Source organism: Acartia tonsa, chromosome 4 (assembly GCF_053477335.1).
Source record: "Acartia tonsa isolate MP-2025a chromosome 4, ASM5347733v1, whole genome shotgun sequence".
Classification (NCBI taxonomy): domain Eukaryota; kingdom Metazoa; phylum Arthropoda; class Copepoda; order Calanoida; family Acartiidae; genus Acartia; species Acartia tonsa.
Window position 1 is genome coordinate 16357348 of NC_137263.1, and position 24613 is coordinate 16381960.

The following is a 24613-nucleotide window of genomic DNA, read 5'->3' on the forward strand; positions in this document are numbered from 1 at the left end:
AAGGTTACTAGCTACCAAACGGCTGAACGTATACGTTATTCTTGCACATCGTTATGATCTGCATGAGAAGGCATCCACAATAATCTTTAATAGCCAAAATCAAATGATTAAAAGGGAAAACACATTAAGAAAACATCCGTAAAATAAGTTTTTTTTCGCGCATTTATGTGAGATAACTGTGCGCCCTTGTGTATTGGCTATGCCCAATTCTTTGTAGACCTTCTTATATTGATTAAAATTGTGTACTAACATAATATGTAGGTCTAGCCGTTTAACCGCTATAAGCCTTTAAAGTTCATCAATTTTTGTAGGTAATCGATTCCAGGAACATTTTACCGTAAACTGCACTAGATCCTTCATTTCGATATACGTATAAAGCAAGGTATCCAACTCTACAATAGTTATCGAAGAATTAACGTACAGATATGTATTTATTAGCTTCGCTCCTGCAATAAATATGAAGTTACGACAAAAATAAAAGTTATACTGACTATTATATATAAGCAGGGCTAGCCAGCCGCGCATCAACCGCGTGTAAGCCTCAGTAAAATCGTCATTTTATAACTTTAAAATTCAGCTACATAGATGTTTAAACCTTTTTCTAAACAAACAGTTCCATCTTTTCAGAATTTTTTTTGTTGCACACGTGCGGGTTTAAATTTGAGGCTTGTGGCGGCTGCCGAGCCCTGTATACAAGAAACCCTTTAACATAATTTTTGAGTAGAATGGTTATGTACATTAAACATAATTATATATTCATGTACCTATTACTTATTCATATTAAAAAGTAATGCATTGTTTTCTATTTTTATTCAACATTTTTTTATGATTTATTATCATATTTACGTATTATAGAGTAGTTTATATTTATAACAGATAATATATTAATATTAAAAAGATTCATATAAGTAGTAAATATCAAATGATTATAGTATACATTAGACCTATTTAAATAAATGTATATCGTGAATATTATGACAGGGGAAAAATTGTCTTCAATTAAGGTTACTAACTGGAGGGAATGGGCTTTAGGGGGTGGATGGGGAAGGTCGTTATTTTAGCCAACTACAAGTTTTGCTTTATTAGAGTACATGAAAATCTGGAGTAAGATCCAAGTAGTAATGAATCTATTCATACAGCGGCTTTATTTGGCTTGTCAAATCCCGATTAACTCTTATATACCTAGCTTCTGGTACTTTAAGCGCGTCGTGGCAGTAAAAGTATGCCGCGTCATTTTTCATTAATATTTTAAACAGAAAAAATGTAATATGCCTTAATAAACTATAAGAGCTATACTTTAAGGACGGAGGTACGGACTGACCCAAATTATGGACAAGCTACGCTTCTAACATTTAGTAATGGGTTAATATAACGAAGCCTATGCCTTGTCTTAATGGGCATGAGGACAATCAAACAAAACCGTAAATTTTAAGACACCAGTTTGTAAACCCCATACCGTAGTAATAAATTTTAAATATAAAGAAAATATATAAAAGCAACAGGATGTTTATCCGTCTGTCTGTGATATAGTTCTCCTTTACAATAGAGATTCTCATTTGAACTGGGAAGGTTTATAACTATTTTGAGAAAATTTTGAGAAAAAATTCCAAGAAAAAGCTCCCCTAGAAAAAAAAAATTTGAAAGGGGATGGTTTGCGTCCCCCCTCCTTCCCTTAAGTGCCCATAGATGCCTCTAGGGGCGTAGTCGTTAGTGTGTAAATATATACATATCTCAAGCATGTTTTTGTCTAGTTCTTTTTTTCCTCAAACTTGATTTTTAGTATCAAAGGGTTGAGACAAATTGTTTTTAATTTGTTAGTGTGTGTGTGTGTGTGTGTGTGTGTGTGTGTGTGTGTGTGTGTGTGTGTGTGTGTGTGTGTGTGTGTGTGTGTGTGTGTGTGTGTGTGTGTGTATGTGTGTGTGTGAGTGTCAGTGTGTGTGTGTGTGTGGTGTGTGTGTGTGTGTGTGTGTGTGAGTGTATACCTATGAACACTCCACATTAAGTCTTGGTAAAGTCTTGTATCCAAGTTGTGAACTCTTCATTCTCAGGGATCTGAAGGGATAAGACAATGACCGATAAATTGATGTATATCCTCAATGATGATATACAAAATTACCCTTTCTGTAGATCAAAATCATTCAACTTAATAAACCAACCAATCAAAATTTACTTAAGTCCTCAAAGTTGTTAAGCCAATAGATAAGAAAACTTTGGGAACTAGTGTAATAAACAGCCCATTATCCCATCCCTCCCTCCCTGCTTCATTCTAGACACAATTCTTTAAACTACTTTCCTCAACAAGATTTAGAGCAAGGATGACAACATCCATAGGTTCTTGAAAATTGTTGATAGACAAATTGACAGTGGGATTTATATAGGAGATGTTTAGAGGTCATAAAGAACGGACGTAGGGATAAAAAAAAATAATTATAGAGTAGTTTCGCTAAAACAATTTAAGATTTAAAACAAGAAAAAAAAAATTTAGCAGCCTTTTTCTATTACTGCTCGGTTCTGAATAAAATTGATTTACCCAGCGGCTGCAGTCTGTACCTAATTAGTGTCTCAGCTGTTAATGCTATACATTTTATGAAAATGGACGTGCAACTGCGGCTCCGGCTAAGACTGCCGATCATTACACAGCAAATCTTCTTCAAATTTGTTTTAAAAGAAGAAATTTAATGAATAAGTGTCAGATGAAAAGTGTGTCTATAAATTGGTTGTAACATTTAGTTGCAACTTTGTAAACAAGACCTGTCAACTACAATATTCAAAGCTCACATATTTAAGTTACAACTTATATTTAAAACTGGCATATTTAAGTTACAACTTATATTCAAGGCTCACATATTTAAGTTACAACTTATATTCAAGGCTCACATATTTAAGTTACAACTTTTATTCAAAGCTCACATATTTAAATTGTAATTTATATTCAAAGCCCAAATATTTAAGTTACAACTTATATTCAAAGCGCATATATTTAAGTTACAACTTATAATAAAAGCTCACATATTTAAGTTACAACTTATATTCAAAGCTCAAATATTTGAGTTACAACTTATATTCAAAGTTACATATTTATGTTACAACTTATATTCAAAGCTCGCTTATTTAAGTTACAACTTATATTAAAAGCTGAAACTTAACGATGAATAAAAAAATTGTGCGCTTCGCGCGTTTATTCACCAAATCAGTCATTTTTTACTTTTAATTAAGTAGGTGAACAGTAACACTGATAACTACCCCTCATATTGTCTGTAATACACCCCCCTAAAGTTCACAACCACCTTCTTTTTGGGTTTATATACGGAAGATATCATAATTTACAGCACGCCACTGGTTACAACTTTTATTCATAGCTCCCATATTTAAGATACAACTTACATTAAAAATTAACATTTTGGAGCTTGATTTAATAGAACATGCTACAACGAAAAGTAGTAATGTTTTCCTTAGAGTGGTTTTATGCTATTGATCTGGACCCTCTCAGTTAGAAAGGTTAGGTACACAGCCATTAAATATTTATACTTATTTTTAAGATTTGTTCACAAAAGTTATATCAAAATAAATTTGTCTTTTAGGATTTAGTTTGATGGTTGAGTAATAATATAATAGGAAATGTTATGGTTAAAGTTTTGTTCTTAAACTGTTGTAGAGAGGATTGTTAGGCAATTAAGTACACCATAAGTACACACTTTTGTACACAAATTATACTAAAAAATTCTACATGATTATTATTTACTTTTTTCAGTGATAATTATCATAAAACAAGGATGACAACATCCATTAAAGCTCTGAAACCTGAAAAATTAGATGAATAGGATATTTATATCCAGTTTGAAATCGAGGACAATTCTAACATGCCTAAATTAATGAGAAGAGCTATCCATTAAAGCGGACGAACGAACTGACCCTAATTATAGAAAAGATTCGTTTTTTTTTTATAAGAGCACAATCTTTTAAAAAAATGTTTTACAACAATCACAGAAAATTAAAGAAATTTACACTTCACTCTTAAAATTTCGTTTTTTTTCTGCTTACTCTCATTGAAATTTGTATTTGGCTAAAACAACGATCACCCACTTTACCTCATCCTCCTCTTCTGATGGATGAACGAACTGATTAGCATCCTAAATTTACGACATTCCCCTGTCATAATATACACCTATATTCGATATAATATCCATTTTCGCATTTCTTATACAGTATTAAATGCTTTGTTTAGGTCAGGGTGACTAAAATAAAGGGAATTTTTTACGATTGACTTACTGGGATCTTGAGGGTTGAGACAATGAACCCTTAATTGAGATAAACAAAATTAACCCTTGTGTAGAAGTAATGGTGGAAAGGTATAGACACTGCTACATTGTAGAATCCAATCAAGATTCCTGAAAAAGAAAAATAATATATTATTTCAATTTTGAAATGCAACAAAGTTTTTCGTATATAATTCAAACAACAATTTTGTGCGTATTTGTCTCTTTCTCTAAGCGGAAAAGCCTTTCTTTAAGATAAAACTGTCTTATAAGAAAACGGAAGAAGGTTATGTCGAATTCGGTATTAGGGTTGTTACAAATTTTAAAATGTTACATAGATTAACATATAACACGTGGATATTATGAAAGGTGAAATTTGTCGTCAATTGCTTCAATATTCCTAATATATTGGTCAGCGAGGGGATGGTGTATAAGGGTTGCATGGGAGGTTATCGTTATATTAGCCAGCTAGACGAACCATTTTTTTAGAGTAGGCGAAAATCTGGTGCAATATCCAAGGAATTATAAGATATCTAAAATACAAAGTAGAATGATGTCTGTCTGTCCGTCCGTCCGTCTGAAGATCTCGGTAACCAGTGAACTGATTAGATTCCACTCTTTAGGGTATATACCTATTGGTTCTGTGGTGGTTTTAAGCTTTTTTTCTTGGGGGTGTGTGACACCCCCAACCCCCCTAAAAATGCAAATTCCCCCCACCCAAAATTTTTTTTTCATATTTTTTTCTAATTTTAATGTTTTTTATGTTTTTATATAATTTTAAAATTTTTTGTATTTTTTTATATTTCTTTATATTTTTTTTATACTTTTTTATAAGTTTTTGTATTTTCAATTATTTTTCTTCTTTTTAAATTTCTTTTCTTCTTTTAAATTTTGTTTTAACAAATTCAAAAAGTTTGTGAAACCTTCCTTCTCCTGTAAGGGCGAAGCCCCAAAAAGGCCAATGGCGAAGAAAATTTTAAAAACATAAAAAAAGAAAAAAAATGAAGGTTTTAAATAATATAAATCAATATAAAAAGTTATAAAGAGTTATAAAATGTTATAAAGAGTCATAAAATGGTATAAAGAGTTAAAAGTTTCAAAATACAAAAAATATCCAAAAAATGTAAACAAAATTTTTAAAAATCTCTCCTGAACCTTCAGGAAAAAGGCCCCTAGAGGCTAGGGGGGAAGCCGCTAGTTTAATATAAAAAGAATTAATCATTTAATATAATTATTAAAATTTTCGTTGGCTACAAAATTATTTTAATGTGAATTTCGTCACAACTGAAGCTATTTTTTTGCAATGGACATCTCTTGTTCTTAACTTGTCTTTTTACAAAAATATACATTTTTGCTTGTTGTCCTAGGAATTGTTATTCCAAAAAAAGAGTTGAATTAAGTAATTGTATAATAATTTTTTTTTCTCAAAAAAAATAATATGTTTTAAATTGATCCATAGGACTTTCTGGCAACAATTATAGAGATACTACGCTTTCATAAAACTGTTAGAGAAATCTTAATGCACACTTACAAATCGATAGGACAATTTAAACAAGCTTAAATTAACTTTGATAGCTATTCCTTAGAGACAGACGTACGGACTGACCCTTGTCATAAAAAAGCATAGCTTTTAAAAAGGTGCCTTAAAACACCAGATTAAAAATTGTCTAGAAAATGCTCTCCCATCCTTTTATCCTGTTGTATAAAGTAGTGATTGTTTTTTTCTATAACTAAGGATCTCGCTAATCACCCAACCGATATGGTATTCCTTTACAGTGAAGCTTCTTATAGGTACCGGGATGCTTTTAGCCCATTTTATTTTTATAAAAAGTTTGGATATGGTTTTAAGCTACTTTTCTGCCTTTCCATATCTCTTCACATATAGAGCCACTAGATGCTAGGTGCGCAACCTCCAGTGAAAACTAAAATATGAAAACTGTAGTGTGGCCTAGTTTCTAATTCTAATTAACACCATCTTTGGAGATGAAAAAAGGAAAAACTTTTTAGACGATACAAATGAAACTTGTTTAATGTTGTGAGATCTTGTGTGACAGATATTAACAATATTTGGATCCTTGCAGGGATCTAAAGGGATGAGACAATGGCCGATATAGTGATTTACATCCCCATTTATGATACACAAATTACCCTTTCTGTAGATTACAATTAGTGGTTAAAATGTTCGAATAATCAAATTAAAAACCAACCATTTAAAATTTACTAAATATCTCCAAGTTGTTAACCAAACTATTAAGAAAACGTTGGGTAATAAACTTCCCAATCTCCCCCACCTCCCTAGGATCCTTGTGTTTTTAGCTTTCACCACAGGGATTAGTGGATAGATAAATCATATTGCTAATAAAAGTTAAGCTCAGCAATAGATTTGTTATTACTTGGATGTTACACCAGATTATCATGTTATCTAATAAAGTGAAACTTACCGCGGGCTGAAATAACGATAACCCCTTTTCCTTATCCCTTACCATCCTAATAACTAATAAATGAGTTCCATGTTAGTAACTAAAGTTGACGAATTTTTTTTCTGTCATAATATCCCTGTATATTCTATATCCATTAGCTCGGCTCATTGAGTTTTATAAACCTTAATTTTTCGTTTTTAGGCTAGTTTACGTATTAGAAACTAAATTTATGATGTAGATTGTCTATCTGAATTAAATTTTGCGTTACTTAGTTGTTTTTCATCAAGAATTAGAACCGGTTCTTAGGTATAATGAAAAATCATGTATAGCATCGTATTACAAACAATTTTCCACGAATATTAAAAAAATCATAAGATTAATTTGTTAGCTCAGGCCTTCGGCCCCTTGTTTCCAACAAAACTGGTTTTCATCTTGTAACTTTTTATTTTAATATCTGCAGAAAGCTGTCCATAATACGATGCGATAAACAAATATTTTTTGTTTTTTTGTCTGTTCATGAAATGGCAGTAATGATTTTTTTTCATTTAAAAATTAATCTTGTTTTTCTATGATTTATTATATATGTATTTGTATAAAGAATTGTAAAAGAATAATTTGTATGTAAATGTGGTGGTATGGCTTATTGCAGGGAGGGAGAGGACATTGGGCTGTTTGTTAAACTAGTCCCCAAATTTTTATAATACCGTTTTCTGAATCGTCGGCTTAACAACTTTAGAGAATTTCATAAAATGTTGATTGGTTGGTTTATTAAGTTCAGTGTCCAAACGTTTCAACCACTAATTATAATATACCGAAGGGTGTCATTATTGGGGATGTAGATCATTTCATCGGCCATTGTCTTAATCCTTGAGCTCCCTAGGTTATTGACAAGATACCTTGAATACACCATAATATTATAATATATTAATCTTTATTGTTGCAATATGTATTTGAAACCAAATATTAATGAAACTTTTTAGGTTCGGACTTTAAAGAAATAAGAAACTAAAAATCTAGAGTTTGAGGAATGCAGCTACTCTACAACTAATGTATAAAAAAAGAATCTTTCTTGATTATTTGATTACTGGCGGATTTAAATAAAACAAGTTGCTCAGAAACAAACGAGTTATCTTACTAATATAACAAATAATAATAAACTTTTTTCGTTTCTATTTGCCGAAATAGGAAATTATCTTAAAAACTGATATAATAAATAACGTGTGTGGATATTTAGCTTTCATACACCAACAAATCACCGATAATATAATAATATATCTATCTATCTATCTATCTATCTATCTATCTATCTATCTATCTATCTATCTATCTATCTATCTATCTATCTATCTATCTATCTATCTATTTATCTATATATCTATCTATCTATCTATCTATCTATCTATCTATCTATCTATCTATCTATCTATCTATCTATCTATCTATCTATCTATCTATCTATCTATCTATCTATCTATCTATCTATCTATCTATCTATCTATCTATCTATCTATCTATCTATCTATCTATCTATCTATCTATCTATCTATCTATCTATCTATCTATCTATCTATCTATCTATCTCTATCTATCTATCTATCTATCTATCTATCTATTAATTTGTCTTTCTCTAAAACCAATGTGATTTTTTTTTGGATAACACAAAATTCTAGAATGTTTTTACGTACATTATACATACATACACTATAATGTCAATATTCATCTCTCAACTTATAAAATATGTTTTACCTTCTATACAGTATACATAGAATGTATTTAATATATGTATGTATATATTTATAACTAATATTATATGGTACAGATCTGCTTGAATGTATATATTGGGTATGCTCTTGATATGAGCACAATCCCATACTGATATTTCAATATTTAGAACCAGATTTAGGCCTTTCATATTTTCAAGCATATTGCCCTACATTTGTCATTTTACCCTGCACTCTAATGCACAGAGCCAAATATTGATAAAAGTTTTATTTTTTATTTCAGGACAGGCGAGAGAACGGGAAGCCTGGAATAATGCAGGACAGACGGGATCCCACCAATCCCAACATTCTGCAGGATCGCGGCACCGCCCGCGACTTGTTCTCGGAGCGCCGGGAGGTCGCCAGCGGTCGGGACATGTTCCAGGACCGGCGCGAAACGACCAGGGAGATGTTTCAGGAGCGCAGCAATCCCAGCATCATACAAGAGCGGCGGGAGGCGGCAACGAGAGACATGTTCCAGGATCGGCGGGAGCCCAGCGCCAGAGAGATTCTAGCCGACCGGCGGGAGGGCCGTGAAATGATAGCGGACCGGCGGGAGGGCCGGGAAATGATATCTGACAGGCGGGAGGGGCGGGAAATGAGGGACGGGAGCAGAGAAATTATTGGGGAACGACGGGAGGGCAGTAGAGAAATTATCAGTGAACGGCGGGACGGCAGTCGGGAGATACTGATTGAACGGCGAGACGGCAGTCGTGATAACAGCCGCGATAGGAGACCTGTCAAGATTTGGAGTGCTAGTAGAAATATCAAAAAAGCTCTTGTGGTTGGTAGTTATGATGAGTTTCTCAAAAAAGGTAATTTTCAATTATATTCTATAAATATTTTACACAAGTTTCAGTTTGAGCATTGCATAGCTTCCGCGAATATCGGACACAAACTTTTTTTTTATAAGAAATAGAATATTACCATTCCTATTTTTCATTGAAAATAAATAGGATTTAAAGGATATCTAAATTGTTCTGCTAAATTGTTGAATTGCTAAATTTATTTATGTAAAAATATTTGTATCAGTAGCGCAACTATCCAATTGTCATATAAGAAAACTACGACTGTTTCAATAGTGGTTTATTTATGTTAAGGAAACTTTTAAAAAAGGTCAGAGATGCCCAATTTTACTAAATGTAATATAGTCGATATTAAGGTTACAATCTACTGTCGATTCAATGATGGGGGCAATGATGGCTACGTCCCTATCCTTCTCGGACAGTAAGTGTGAGGGCAATGCTTGGTAATTAGCCTGAAGCCATCAAAAGACAAATATAAAGCTTGCTTGAAGGCAACAATTCAATCTATTTTTATAACATATTTATCGAAATCGACAAAAAAGGTTACAATCTTTCGATTCAATGGTTCTATATTAAGCGGAGGCTTACTTATTTTTAAACAGTGGTTGCGCTACTAGCCTTCTCTGACTGTAAGGCTCAGTAATTAGCCTGAAACCATCACAAAATATCAGCTCATACCAATAACGAATTTAATTCGGAAGAAAATCACGAAACCTATACGTGTTTTTCAGCTGTCGATGGGGGGCAACACATCGTAAAATTGACGACCTCTCCATTTGCCCCCCAAATATTATTTTAGATTTTTTTGCTTGTTAATTATACCTTATTCCTGACAAGATATATATGAAGCTTCCTTGAAGGGAACAACACAATCCATTTTTATAACATATTTATTGAAAATGGGCAATAAAGTAATACATATATCGATTTTTATAGGCCATAAACATTAATAAGTTTAATTTTATGTTAAGTATGCATTAACTTAAGCCGAAAGGGACTTATCACCCTCCTTCAACTTATAGAAAAATGATAATTAAATTATAAAAAATTCTAATCAGAAGGAAGCTTATACTAGCTAGGCAGCAGTATACAATTTATATTTATATATTATGTGAGGATTAAAGCAGAGATAGGTTTTCAGTAGAAAAATAGAACTAATAAATCTATATCGTCTTCGTTGAAATCAATCAATAATTATATTACATTGATTTGCCGCGTAAATCTTTTATTTATTACGTAGCGCAAATGTTCCGTTTTGGCATCATATGGAATTCTTAGGAATTTTATTGGATAAGACAATGGACGATAAATTAATATATTTCCCCAATGATCATAAACAAATTTATCACTTATGTAGATTATTATTACTTGTAAAGTTTTGACATTAATAGTTTTGAACTAACCAACGTCATCATTAAAATGGATACCAATGTAATTTACAGTCTAATGTCCCCTCCCTTCTTGAACAAATTCTCGTGAAATGTATCCCAGAGAGCTGAGTGAGCTCAGGGTTGGGCAAAGTAGAAGAGGCATTATTTTTATTTTGACAGTTATCAGTTTTCTATATTGATGAAATCCACGAGAAAAACTGTTCTTCTTTCAGACTATACTTACTTTCATTTAATATATTATTTCTTTCTCTCTCAGTATTTCTTTTAAAAAATATTACAGATTATAAACTGTAGAACTTTAAAAATATTAAATACTTTATTTTGACTTTTGGATAAAAGAAATAGGTGGCAAATTTGGGCTTGTTATTCTAAAAAGGTCTAGGTCGCCTAGGTTTCAGAATTCTATGGTTCAATAACTTATTTATATTTACTAGAGGCTTTGTACCTACCATCTAGTAGCTCTGTATTTAAAACGGATAGAAGAAAAATAGCATAAAACTATCACAGGAGTAGGACCTTTGTGAAGCTTACCTTAAAAGGAGTTATTGAGATCCAGACAAAAAAAAATACTCTAACTAATTCATGTAACATATAAATGTGCAATAAAAACTTAAATTTTAAACATATGAATAATTTCAGTACTATTTTCTAAAATAAATTTTGATAAGGAAAATAATGCTTAACAGAGTGGATTTCCATTTCCATTATAATGTAAAAGAATTCGGATCATATGAAGAAAATGAAGTCATTCCTAAAAAGGACAGAAATTCCCTTCCTTGGGTATAGGAAGGCTATTTACTTTCCTTTTTCTTACAAATTCTCAGTAAGGAAGGTGATTTCTGTCCACTATCTTACAAATTCTCACTAAAGGAAGGTGACCTCTGTCCACCATCTTACAAATTCTTCCTAATTCTTAGAAATTCTTCTTTTTCCTCACTATTACAACTATGCTTAATAAATCTACCTTATTTACCTAAATTCTCACTTATTCTCAGAAATTCTACCTTAATTACACAAATTCTCCCTTATTCTAAGAAGACCTACCTTATTCTAGCAAAATCTTCCTTATTCTATGAAAATCTACCTTATTATAAGACATTCTTCCTTATTCTAAGAAAATCTACCTTATTCTAAGACATTCTTCCTTATTCTAAGAAAATCTACCTTATTCTAAGACATTCTTCCTTATTCTAAGAAATTCTTCCTTATTCTAAGAAATTCTTCCTTATTCTAATAAGATCTACCTTATTCTAAGAAATACTTCCTAATTCTATGAAAATCTACCTTATTATAAGACATTCTTCCTTATTCTGAAAAAATCTACCTTATTCTAATAAGATCTACCTTATTAAAAGACATTCTTCCTTATTCTAAGAAAATCTACCTTATTCTAAGACATTCTTCCTAATTCTAAGAAAATCTACCTTATTCTAAGACATTCTTCCTTATTCTAAGAAATTCTTCCTTATTCTAATAAGATCTACCTTATTCTAAGAAATACTTCCTAATTCTATGAAAATCTACCTTATTATAAGACATTCTTCCTTATTCTGAGAAAATCTACCTTATTCTAATAAGATCTACCTTATTATAAGACATTCTTCCTTATTTGAAGAAAATCTACCTTATTCTAAAACATTCTTCCTTATTCTAAGAAAATCTACCTTATTCTAAGACATTCTTCCTTATTCTAAGAAATTCTTCCTTATTCTAATAAGATCTACCTTATTCTAAGAAATACTTCCTAATTCTATGAAAATCTACCTTATTATAAGACATTCTTCCTTATTCTAAGAAAATCTACCTTATTCTAAGACATTCTTCCTTATTCTAAGAAAATCTAGCTTATTCTAAGTAATTCTTCCTTTTCCTTACTAATTCTCTCTTATTTTCAGATAACCTAGCTTATTCTATGAAGTTCTTCCTTAATTCCCCTAATTCTTCCTTTTTCTCAGATAATTTTCCTAATTTATATTGGGATATCATAACTGAAATAGAGGCATAGAGAATATATAAATTCTGCCTTTTCACCTTCCTTATTCTCTCAAAATCTTGGTTTTTCTCACATATATTTCCTTATGTTTATTGGGATATCAGAACAAGATGTGTAGGATAAGTTTGGGTTGTATCTTTTGACCTGAAATATTTGTTTGTACTTTAGAGGTGTTCATAAAGTACATTTTAATAGAAGGAACCCCAGTCTGTAAAACAAATATGAAATTATCTTAAGAAATAATAGTACATTCAGTATTTTTTTGGTTGTATCTTTTGACATTTAGTGTTTATGTTTTTATTCATAAAATTATTGATAATATTAACATAATTTTACTGAGAAATAAACCTTATAATAACAGGATAGCAGAAAATAAGAACAGGAGTCTTTAAAATCCTTCACTAGCCAACACATACAAATATTAGACCAAGATTAAAAAAGTAATAATTTCAAAACAAATTTAAATACATTGTATATTTTACTGATATTTTCTTCAATAACTATATGTAATTATCAATCCTTTTATAAAAGTAACAGGATGTTTGTCTGGGCTCCCAAGAGAAATTGCTTTAAAAAAAAGTTCCTACCATACCCATCAGAAAAAAATTAATTTCCTTGTTAAAAATAAAATACCAGGCTTAGAGTCAGACATTTTTATTTGATTAATTAATTAAGTGTCCATGGAAGCCTCTAGTGGCGTAGCTGCTAGTCTCAACCAATGTAATGTTTTTTTTTCACATTCCTATTTATGTGGTACAAACTCTATAGAAGGTTGGCAACTTATTTTTTTCGCCGGAAGTGATTGAACAGCTGATAATTATGAAATCAATTCAAGGGCGTACATTGAAGTTTTACTATTTAACCAAAAGGGGGGGAAAAATTTAATAAATAGACAATAGAAAAAAAAAAATAGAAAGTTGTAATTAATTAATTAAACTCGGAAATTAAAATCATTTTACCGGCCATTATCTTATCCCTTAGATCTTGAAGACTGGTTTTCACATATTATCCACCCCATAAACTGCATACGGAAGCAAAGGTTTTCTATAATTAGGGTCGTTCCGTCCATGTGTTAGCATTTTTCGTTTATTTAGACATCCAAAACATGCGGATTTTTTACAACTTTTTGTATGAAACTAGCGGCTGCGTCCCTAGCCTTTGGTAGCTTTGTATTTCAATGGGTAGAAAAGAGCAGAATAGACTAAAACCATCCCTAGACTTAAATTAAAATGTTGCCTAAAACCATCCTGTACCTATGTAAAGGTTCTCTACAATGGAGAACCTAATCGGTTCAGCGGTTAGCGATATGCTTCTTTACTTTATATAATTTGAATAGCAGCTGCGCCCCTGGCATCTAGTAGACTCTTTCTGTTGAGGGGTAAGGAGGTGGAAGAAAAATAGCCTAAAACCATCCTAAGGCTTAAATATAAAATAGCCTAAAACAATCCCGGGACCTATGGGAAGGTTCTCTACAATGGAGAACCTAATCGGTTCAGCGGTTAGCAAGATCCTTTGTTACAGACCAAAAAAAGCTTACTACTTTATATAATACTAGCGGCTTCGCCCCTAGCCTCTAGGGGCTTTGCCCCAAGAGGTGATCAAAAAAAAAATTAAGGTGAAATTCGTAAAAGGCCCAAGGAAATCTCCTGCAAAAAAAAAAAAAAATTGGGGGGAATTTTTAGTTTTTGGGGGGGTTGGGGGTGTCCCACCCCCCAAGAAAATATCTTAAAACCACCACAGGACCAGTAGGTATATTCCCTGAAGAGAAGAGCCCATTCGGTTCAGTGGTTACCGAGATCTTAAGCTTCAGACGGAAAGACAGACGGACAGACATCGTTCTACTTTGTATTATAGATAGCGGCTACGCCCCCTAGAAGCCTCTAGGGGCACTGCACTGGTAGGAGAAGGAAAAGTCGACCTCATCCTATTTTAAATTTGAGTTTCCAAAGAGTTATAAAAATAATTTTTTGGGGGGAGAGGGAGGTTAGGACACCCTCTCGAAAAATAGTTTAAAACCTTCCCAGGACCTATAAGAAGCTTCACTGTAAAGGAGAACAATATCGGTTCAGCGGTTAGCGAGATCCTTTGGGACAGACAACAAACGCTTACTACTTTATATAATAGGACTAGCGGCTACGCCCCTAGAGGCCTCTAGGGACACGTAATTTTTTTTCTCTTATCAATCTATTTTAAAATCAGCTATTTACCAAAAATATTTTTTCGCTGATAGATTGTGTTAGTTATGTTTTTTTCCCGGGACATATGAGAAGCTACCCTGTTAAGGAGAACCCGATTGGTTCAGCGGTTAGCAAGATCCTTCGGTACAAACTTACAAACACAGAGACATCCTGTTACTTTATTATAAGGATTTATTTATATATGTAACATGGGTTATTTTTTAACATTTTATTAATGGAAGACAATTGTTTCACTATTAAACAGATCATCGGTTCCAATTAAAATGTATAAAAAGAGTTACATCTTTATATAATAGGATAATTATCCTTTTCATCATACTTTGGGAATAATGATTCCTAGGACAACAAGGTACAATATCATATGCAAAGCATCTCTCTAATCAAATCCTAATAAAAAAGTACATATATATAAACAGTATCCTGTATTTAACAGTTTAAACATTTTTACAGTAACACATTTATAGTCGGATTATTTAGTTCTGACACTCTAAAGTTTTAATGTTCTTCTTTCCCGCCGTTTTAGAGCTTCAGTTTTATGGATGTTGTCATCCTTTTTAAAACTAAAATAAGGGTTGTGGGTTGACCTCCCCTCACCTTAGGTGCCCTTAATGGCCTTGAGGAGCGCAACGACTAGTCAATATTCAAAATTAACATTGTGTGTTTGTGTATATCTGTCAATACCTGTGATTATAAATGTATACCAGCATAAAAACTAAAGGCATTAATAGTTAAAGTATGTAGAATGCCTTGGCCCCAAACAGTCACAACTCATTACCAATCCCATTTAGGACTTCTCCGACAAAGGTTTTGCAATCAAAATGGTGGTTGTGTGATGGGTGTTAGTGTTACTTAACCTAATACCTCGGGTGTTTGGGCAGTTATTTTGGTTTGTTGGACCTGGCGTTTGAGTTAATTGATAATACCCAGGGATCTAATGGGATAAGATAATGGCTAATAAAATTATGTAAATCTCAATGTAAAAACACAAAATTACCCCTTCTGTAGATTACAATTACAAACATTTGGACACTCAACTTAATACACCAACCAATTAAAATTTATTAAAAGTCCTCACAGTTGTTAAGCCAACTAATAAGAAAATGTTGTTGTAAATATTTTTGGACTTGTGTAATTAACAGCCCAATGTCCCCTTCTTCTCTCTGCAAACACCAATATTCTCAGTTTATGTAATACTTTTTGAACCACGGTAGCGCGTACATCCCCAATGATGATGCACAAAATTATCCCTTCTATAGATTAAAATTAGTGGTTGAAACGTCTGAACACTTAATTAACCAACCAATAAAAATTCACTCAAGTGCGTAAAGTTGTATAAACTTACAAATAATAAAACATTATAATAAAACTTTGGGGAATAGTGTAATAAACAGACCATTGTCCCCTCTCTCCCTGAAATAATAAAAGTATAAACAAAATTAAACATGGATGACAGCATCCATAAAAGCGAAGCTCTAAAACGGTAGGACTTACGGACACTAACACATGTATAGTGTCAGAACTGAATAATCAGAATATAAAAAAAGGAGTCAAAGCAAAATTGTGAGTAAATTTGTTGGAAAAACTTCTTGATAGAGGATAATGTTTATGGACATATTTAATTTTTTTGGACTTGATTATAGAGTAGCTTTGCTTATAATATTGTACTTTGTTGTCCCAGGAATCACTATACCAACAAATTATAACAATCGGATTATTAGATCACATAAAAATTTGTTGTTAAAAAAGTAAAGAACCAACATGTTTAAAATGGACGTACGGACATTCTGGTAATGATTATAGAGTTGCTACGCTTTCCTAATCATACCTAACTACTAAAGGAATCACCATGAAATCGACAGGATAATTCTAACATGCCTAATTAATGAAAAAAGCTATCTCTCTCAGACGTACGGACGGACGGACGGACCAATTATAATTATAGAAAAGCTTCGCTTTTTAAAAAGAATGACAATATCCATAAAAATGAAGCTCTGAAATCAGAAGGACCTCATTGTTATAGGAATCATCATGCCAAGTTTAAAATTGATAAAACAATTTTAACTGTTTAAATTAACGAAAAAAGCTAACTGTTACATACAGACGGACCAACCCTAATTATAGAAAACCTTTGCTTCGACCACTTTGAAGTCTCAGGGATCTAAAGGGATAAGATTATGTGTTCAATTTTTCAACTATAAGTTAAGTCAGTATTTAAATTATGTATCGTACAGACTTTAAGGTTATAGAAAACATTCACATTTTTAAAAGAAAATATACAATTTAACATTAGCGATTGGGTGGGGTGGGGGAGGGTAGATAGATAGATAAATACTATGCTATTTTTTGTACAGTTTACATGATTTGTAATTTACATAATTCTAATCTTACGTAACTCCAGTCTTGTATATTTTAATGTTTTTATGTGCAATCTTAGTTCGTTATTGATAAATAATTGCTATTCTGCATAATTTTACACATTGCTATCGTGTTATATAAAGATAAATGATGATCACTGTTCAAAAAGTTTAATTTAAATATTTCTGGAGAGAACAACAATAACTTTCTTTATACCCCAAATAGTACAAATTCATAGTACGCCCTTGCATCCATTACATAATTATCAGCTGATTTATAGACAGACTGAAAATTAAGTTGCCAACCATTTGAGGGGGGGGGGGGGGTCGTACTTTTCATTATATACAAATATCTGACTCTCTGCCTGGGTTTTTATTTTATTATTGTAAAGAAAAAATTTTTTTTTTTTGGGGGGGGGATGATTTTCCATTTTGGTCTAATATTTGTATCAGTTGGCAAGTAGAACAGATTATTGATACAGCTAGTGTGTTTTACAGACTGGGGTTCCTTCTATTAAAATGTACTTTATGAACAAACAAATATTTCAGGTCAAAAGATACAACCCAAACTTATCCTACACATCTTGTTCTGATATCCCAATAAACATAAGGAAATATATGTGAGAAAAACCAAGATTTTGAGAGAATAAGGAAGGTGAAAAGGCAGAATTATTCTCTATACCTCTATTTCAGTTATGATATCCCAATATAAATTAGAAAAATTATCTGAGAAAAAGGAAGAATTAGGGCAATTAAGGAAGAACTTCATAGAATAAGCTAGGTTATCTGAAAATAAGAGAGAATTAGTAAGGAAAAGGAAGAATGTCTTAGAATAAGGTAGATTTTCTTAGAATAAGGAAGAATGTCTTAGAATAAGGTAGATTTTCTTAGAATAAGGAAGAATGTCTTATAATAAGGTAGATTTTCATAGAATTAGGAAGTATTTCTTAGAATAAGGTAGATCTTATTAGAATAAGGAAGAATTTCTTAGAATAAGGAAGAATGTCTTAGAATAAGGTAGATTTTCTTAGAATAAGGAAGAATGTCTTACAATAAGGTAGATTTTCATAGAATTAGGAAGTATTTCTTAGAATAAGGTAGATCTTATTAGAATAACTAAGAATTTCTTAGAATAAGGAAGAATGTCTTAGAATAAGGTAGATTGTCTTAGAATAAGGAAGAATGTCTTAGAATAAGGTAGATTTTCTTAGAATAAGGAAGAATGTCTTTAATAAGGTAGATTTTCATAGAATTAGGAAGTATTTCTTAGAATAAGGTAGATCTTATTAAAATAACTAAGAATTTCTTAAAATAAGGAAGAATGTCTTAGAATAAGGTAGATTTTCTTAGAATAAGGAAGAATGTCTTATAATAAGTTAGATTTTTATAGAATTAGGAAGTATTTCTTAGAATAAGGTAGATCTTATTAGAATAACTAAGAATTTCTTAGAATAAGGAAGAATGTCTTAGAATAAGGTAGATTTTCTTAGAATAAGGAAGAATGTCTTATAATAAGGTAGATTTTCATAGAATTAGGAAGAATTTCTTAGAATAAGGAAGAATGTCTTAGAATAAGGTAGATTTTCTTAGAATAAGGAAGAATGTCTTAGAATAAGGTAGATTTTCTTAGAATAAGGAAGAATTTCTTAGAATAAGGTAGGTTATCTGAGAATAAGGGAGAATTTGTAAGGATAAGGAAGAATTTCTTAGAATAAGGTAGATTATCTGAGAATAAGGAAGAACATGGAGGTATTGGGTTAATTTTCGTAGAATTAGGAAGAATAAGTGAGATTTAGGAAGGTGATTTATATCCTCTTTTTCAGATATGTAAGAAAAAGGAGAGTGATTTTTGTCCATATTTGAGATATCTGAGAAAAAGGAAGATGATTTCTGTCCTTTTTGGAAGGGAATTTCTGTCCTTTTTAGGAATGACTTCATTTCCTTCATATGATCCAAGAATTCTATTGGTAGAAGTCATTCTTTCATGGAGTATTAGTAATATTAACCCTCAGAATTAGTTAATTTTATCCCCAGAGATTTTTATTAAAATTTTAATTGATTTTTTATAATTGTTGCTTCCACACAAAGTGCCTGCATAGCTACCAACCCCATTTATTTGTTAAATAAATGGAACAAAAAGTGGTAGTGGAGAAGGTTTTTTTCTCGTATTCATTCGAATCCAGTGGATAAGAACCGGTTCTCATCCATACGAAAAAACTATGTATAGCATCGTATTATATCCAGCTTTCTACGAATATAAAAATGTATAATCATAAAATTAAAACCAGTTTTTTTAGACCGTGCCTTCGGCACCTCAGGGCTAAAAAACTGGTTTTAATCTTACAATTGTACATTCTATATCCGCGGAAAGCCGTTTATAATACGATGAAAGAAATAACTATTTCTTCATTTATACATATATTACCTAGTGGTGCCCTACGCCGTGGGGCTACCTGGTACTCAATATAAGATGATCTAAATTACTCAAAAAAAGAGGCAAAAAATTTTTTTCAACGTTTTACTTTCGTTTGCAAATATACATTGACCAGGACTTAGCATTTGAAGCCACAGTCACCATCAACTGTGCGACTTAGAGTGGCTTTGGTTGCAGCTTTGAGTGCGGCTGTCGAGACCTTGATAAAAGAGAGGATTACTTTTTGTGGTGGGTGTGCAGAATCAAATATTACCATTTCCAAGCTTCAAATCTTAAGTTTTAATAGTGTATAATAAACACGCCTAGCTTTTGCAACACTGTAAAAATAAGTTTAAAAAACTTTTTTTCAGTATGGCTTTGAAACCTATTAATATCTACTGAATTAGAACTGGTTCTAAGCAATACTGAAAAATCATGTATAGCATCGTATTACAGATAATTATCCACGAATATTAGAATAAGAGTCATAAAATTAATACCAGTTTTATTAGCATGGGCCTTATCATAAATCAGCTTCAATTTTGAAATATAATTTGTTACAGTGTGTAAACCTTATGCCTCGGAATAGTGAGGATAATTGAGCAGAATCTGTTTCCATTAGTTTCAATTTTGCACGAGATTATACTTGGTGTTTGCAAGGACTGGGCCATACTTCCCCTAACACCCCCTATTCCCTCAACCAAACTACAAACCATCTTTTTAATATGGACAGGGAGCCTAAGGGATTGGACAATGAACGATTTATTAATTTACCCAAATTATGCTAAACAAAATTACCCCTTCTGAAGATTATACTTGGTGTTGCAAGAAATAGGCCCTACTACTATCCCCCATACATCTCTATCCGCACCCCCCCCCCTCACTCAACCAAACTACAAACTATCTTTTTAATATGGCCAGGGAGCTTAAGGGATGGAACTATCAACGTGAACTGTATCAAACGCTTTGTTTAAGTCAAGGTGACGATGATAAAGATAATCAGTTACATTTTTCTTTTCTTTATCACAATTTCCCATTATGAAGATTGAAACTATTGGCGAAAAATGCTAGTACTTTGTACTATAAAACAGCCTCGACTACCAAAGTTTTTATGCCAACGAATGACAGAACTTGTTTACGTACTTTGTGTGTCATCTTAATTTACAGTCTAATATCCCTTCCCTAACTGGGTAAAGCTATAGATAAAAAGATAAAAAGACTTAAATGTAAAAATAAATAGCATAAAAACAATATGAGACCTATGTAAAGCTTTTCTATAATAAAGAACTCAGTAGATATTGAGATCTTTAGCTTTCGACAAAAAAAACCTTAATTCTTTATTTACAAGGTATTATAAATAAATACAGCAATAGAACTAACTAAAACCATCCCCAATGATGATAAATAAAGTTATATCTTCTGTCGATTAACATTTTTCATTGAATACTTTGAACACTTTGGTTAGTTTAAACCATTTGAAAGTACCCATTCTTTTCAATTAACAATTGAGAGAATGTATTTATAAAACTTTAGGTACCTGCATAATTTTCAGTCCAATGTCTCTTCCCTCCCTGAACGTACTGTAGAGATGAACTTTTTTGTTGTTGATTGTTTATACCTATATACTAGCTTTGATTGTACATCTTTCTGCCAGGCTGCAATGAATGTACAATATATGGGGATATTATGACAGGGGATAGATTATCGTTAATTTAGCTTGCTAACAAGGGAATCATTTATTGGTTAGTTCGATCATCCAGAAGGAGGGGAGGGGATGGTGTAAAGGGGTGGATGCGTGTTTTACTTTATTAGAGAACATGAAATCTGGTGTAAGATCCAGGTAATAATATATCCATTCTTGCTACCCCTAGCCTTGTAAACTATTGGAAAGCTGCATTCTGTATAATATATTCATGTGTGTTTATATACATATGTCAGTTAGGATGTTGAAAAAAAGTTTGTTTTCCTATTATTCAAATAGTTATTTTTTTTATTTGTTAGCTTATGTCTCGTAACCACTGACCATAGGATAGTTTAAACTATTTTTCTTTAAATTTATAGTTTTGGAATGGTTTTATGTTTCTGCCAACGTATTCCCCCTTCGAAAACAGTGCCCTAAGCCTCTAGCGTAAAAACTTAAAATACACCATTCCCTTTTTAAGACAAAATAAGCATAACCTAAACAAATTTATGTCAACAACATCAATGGGTAATAGGGGTGAGAATGTAGGTATCCTCCCACCAAATGTGTTAAAACCCTCTAATGATCTATATGTAAACGAGATCGTTATGTACAGACACAAGAAAGTAAAACATCCTGCTACTTCTATTGTTGTTGGTGTATTTAATAATCTTATTTTTTAGGACGGGAAAAAATGTGCCTACTCGGGAGTGAACCTTTCAGGGTTGTTCTAGAATCTGATGGAACTCAGGTATAGTTATTCTTAATATCTTATTATAGGTAGATAGCTTTCCGCGAATATTAAAATGAAAAATATAAGATTAAAACCAGTTTTTTCAAACCCGTGGAGCCGAGGACCCAGCCCAACAAAACTGGTATCAATATCATGAATTTTATTTAGTATTTGTGGAAAACTGTCTATAATATGATACTGTACATGATTTTTCAGAATGGCTGAGAACCGGTTATAATCCAAAGGATATTAATCGGTTTCGAAGCTATACTGGAGAAATATTATCTTAGGAGGCGAAGCTACTCTTTAATTCATTTGTATGTCTGTTCGTATGTCATTCGGTTCGTCCGTCAGTTTATGGGTAAAATGTTATTTCTCGGCTACTATTCGATGGCCGATTTTTTTGGTAAAGATTCTCTATAACAATATTCGTCCAGAATAAAGTTAACTTGGTCCGTCGGCCTGTCAATCATGTTACAATAATATAAACATCAAAACATATGGAAATCACTCGCCTCAAGTGCCACTAGATGCCTCTATGGGCAGAGCCGCTAGTAATCAATAAATGTTTCGATATAAATAAAAGTTGTAAAATTGTTAAACTTTCTGGTGCATGTTGTGAGACACGCGCCGTCAATAAAAATAATAAGCTGGCATTTCTTGGCCCATAATAGTCGCAACTCATTTGCATGCACATAAAAAGTTCGTACAATGAAAAGGGTGGTTGTCTGCAATAGTTGGAGAGTTTGTGCCTTGGGATCTACTTAATTGCCATAACGACATTCGTATGACATAATGCATTTGTCTAAAATTCATTCCAGTATAGCTTCCAAACCGATTTATATCCGCTGGATTGGAAGCGGTTCTCCGACTCGAGGGGCTATAATTTTTTATTTTAATATCCGCAGAAAGCTGTCTATAATACGATGAGATAACTGATAAATAACTATTCTTGTTGTCGAAATGTTGACAGAGACTATACACAACTCACCAACATCCCTACATTACTTATCAGTAGCGAAGCTACTCTATAGTACTTTGGTTGTCCGTCCTTCATGAATGACGTTAGTTCATCTGTAACGCCATGAGGTAAATGCTTCTATTTAAGATTGACTTGTGATATGCTCAAAAAGATACACCTTATATTGGACCGTCCGTCCGACGGTCATGCTACAAATTACATTAATTATTTTAATTTTCTATAAAAGGTTTCGTATTTGATACTATTGATTAATCACATGCTCTCTCTCCCTCTCTCTCTCTTACTTTTTCCTTATATGACCCGTGAATAACTGATCTATAGCAACTTTGTCCGTTTGTCCATCCGTAATATTTTTTTTGCTTCGCTACTAATGGCTGTTGTCATATCCTTGTTTACATATGGAATAGGTAGGTAAGCAACTTTACCAAACAAGCCAGCTGGATTGCTTTATATTCACTAACTCTGTACAATATTTACATATTAAACCTGGAGGCATTTATTGACATGTAGTTAACATAATTAACGTCAGCTGCATGAAATTTAAGAAAAGTTATAAATTTTTAAAAATGTTGTTTTGAATGGTTAGTGATTACAAACTTTCTTGTCAAAATTAGTTAAAAATCTATCTACACCATTTCAAGTTATTCTGCTTATGTTGATATAAAAAGGACGCCTAAGTTTAACAGGATTCTATATGCATTCAACAATATATACACCAATATAATATACATACAATTTACAATTCATTTTCAATGCGTTTTTAATTACAAATTTATTACACATTCACCAAAAGAAAGAAAATTTTTACCCGCCCATACTTTTTATATCTTAAAATAACTTGTAGCGAAGTTGCTCTATATGCTAATCTTTTCCCTCCGAGAGCCAATAACCCTGTGTGATTCTGGCGCCTGCTATTTAACATAGATTGCTGATTTTTTTTTTTTGGGGGGGGGGGCGGGAATTCTCTTTCAGTGTCATTATCTCGTTATGCAAATCCAATGTTTTATGTCGACTCTTTGGCGTTTTTACCAAACCGTGGCTAAAATGAATGATATCGACATGCTAATTTTGAAATAAATATCTGACTTTACATATCGACTATATGCCTTTAAAACCTGGGTCTATAAGAAGCTTCACCTAAAAGTACAACCATATTGGTTCAGTGAGCGATATCCTTACAAACAGAGAGACAGACATCCTTTTATTTTTCTTATTTTAGGATATACCAGCGGCAACGCCCCCTAGAGGCCTTTAGGGGCACTTGAGGAGAGGAGAGTCAAATTTGATAACCCAATTTCTTATTTTAGATTTTTTTTAAAGTATAATTTTTTCTATTTAGGGGGGGGGGATTTTTTTGTGGGGGCTATTTCTCTTGGGAGGGTGGTGGTACCCTCCCCCAAAATAGTTATAAACCTTCACGGGACATATAAGAAGCTTCCCTGTTAAGGAGAACCCGATCGGTTCAGCGGTTGGCGAGATCCTTCGGTACAGCCAGACAAACATCCTGTTACTTTATTATAAGGATATATAAATTCAGCAATCCAATAAAGTAAAAATGATTGCTCCTCTTTATGTATGCTATTCTGTGTTTGATTGGACATTAGTATATAATATAGAGATGTGACA

General features: G+C 32.3%; 1 protein-coding gene across 2 annotated transcripts in view; it reads left to right on the forward strand.

The window, feature by feature from the left end:
- Drep2 (DNA fragmentation factor-related protein 2) overlaps positions 1-24613 on the forward strand; it is a 69468-nt gene that overhangs the window by 1173 nt on the left and 43682 nt on the right. For both annotated transcript variants that reach the window (XR_013878410.1, XM_080156708.1), the window contains exons 2-3: positions 8681-9251; positions 21956-22023. Coding sequence is in view for 1 of the 2 variants with exons in the window: in XM_080156708.1 (XP_080012834.1) it covers positions 8681-9251; positions 21956-22023 (639 nt within the window). In the remaining variant the exon portion in view is untranslated. The remainder of the gene's footprint in view (positions 1-8680; positions 9252-21955; positions 22024-24613) is intronic.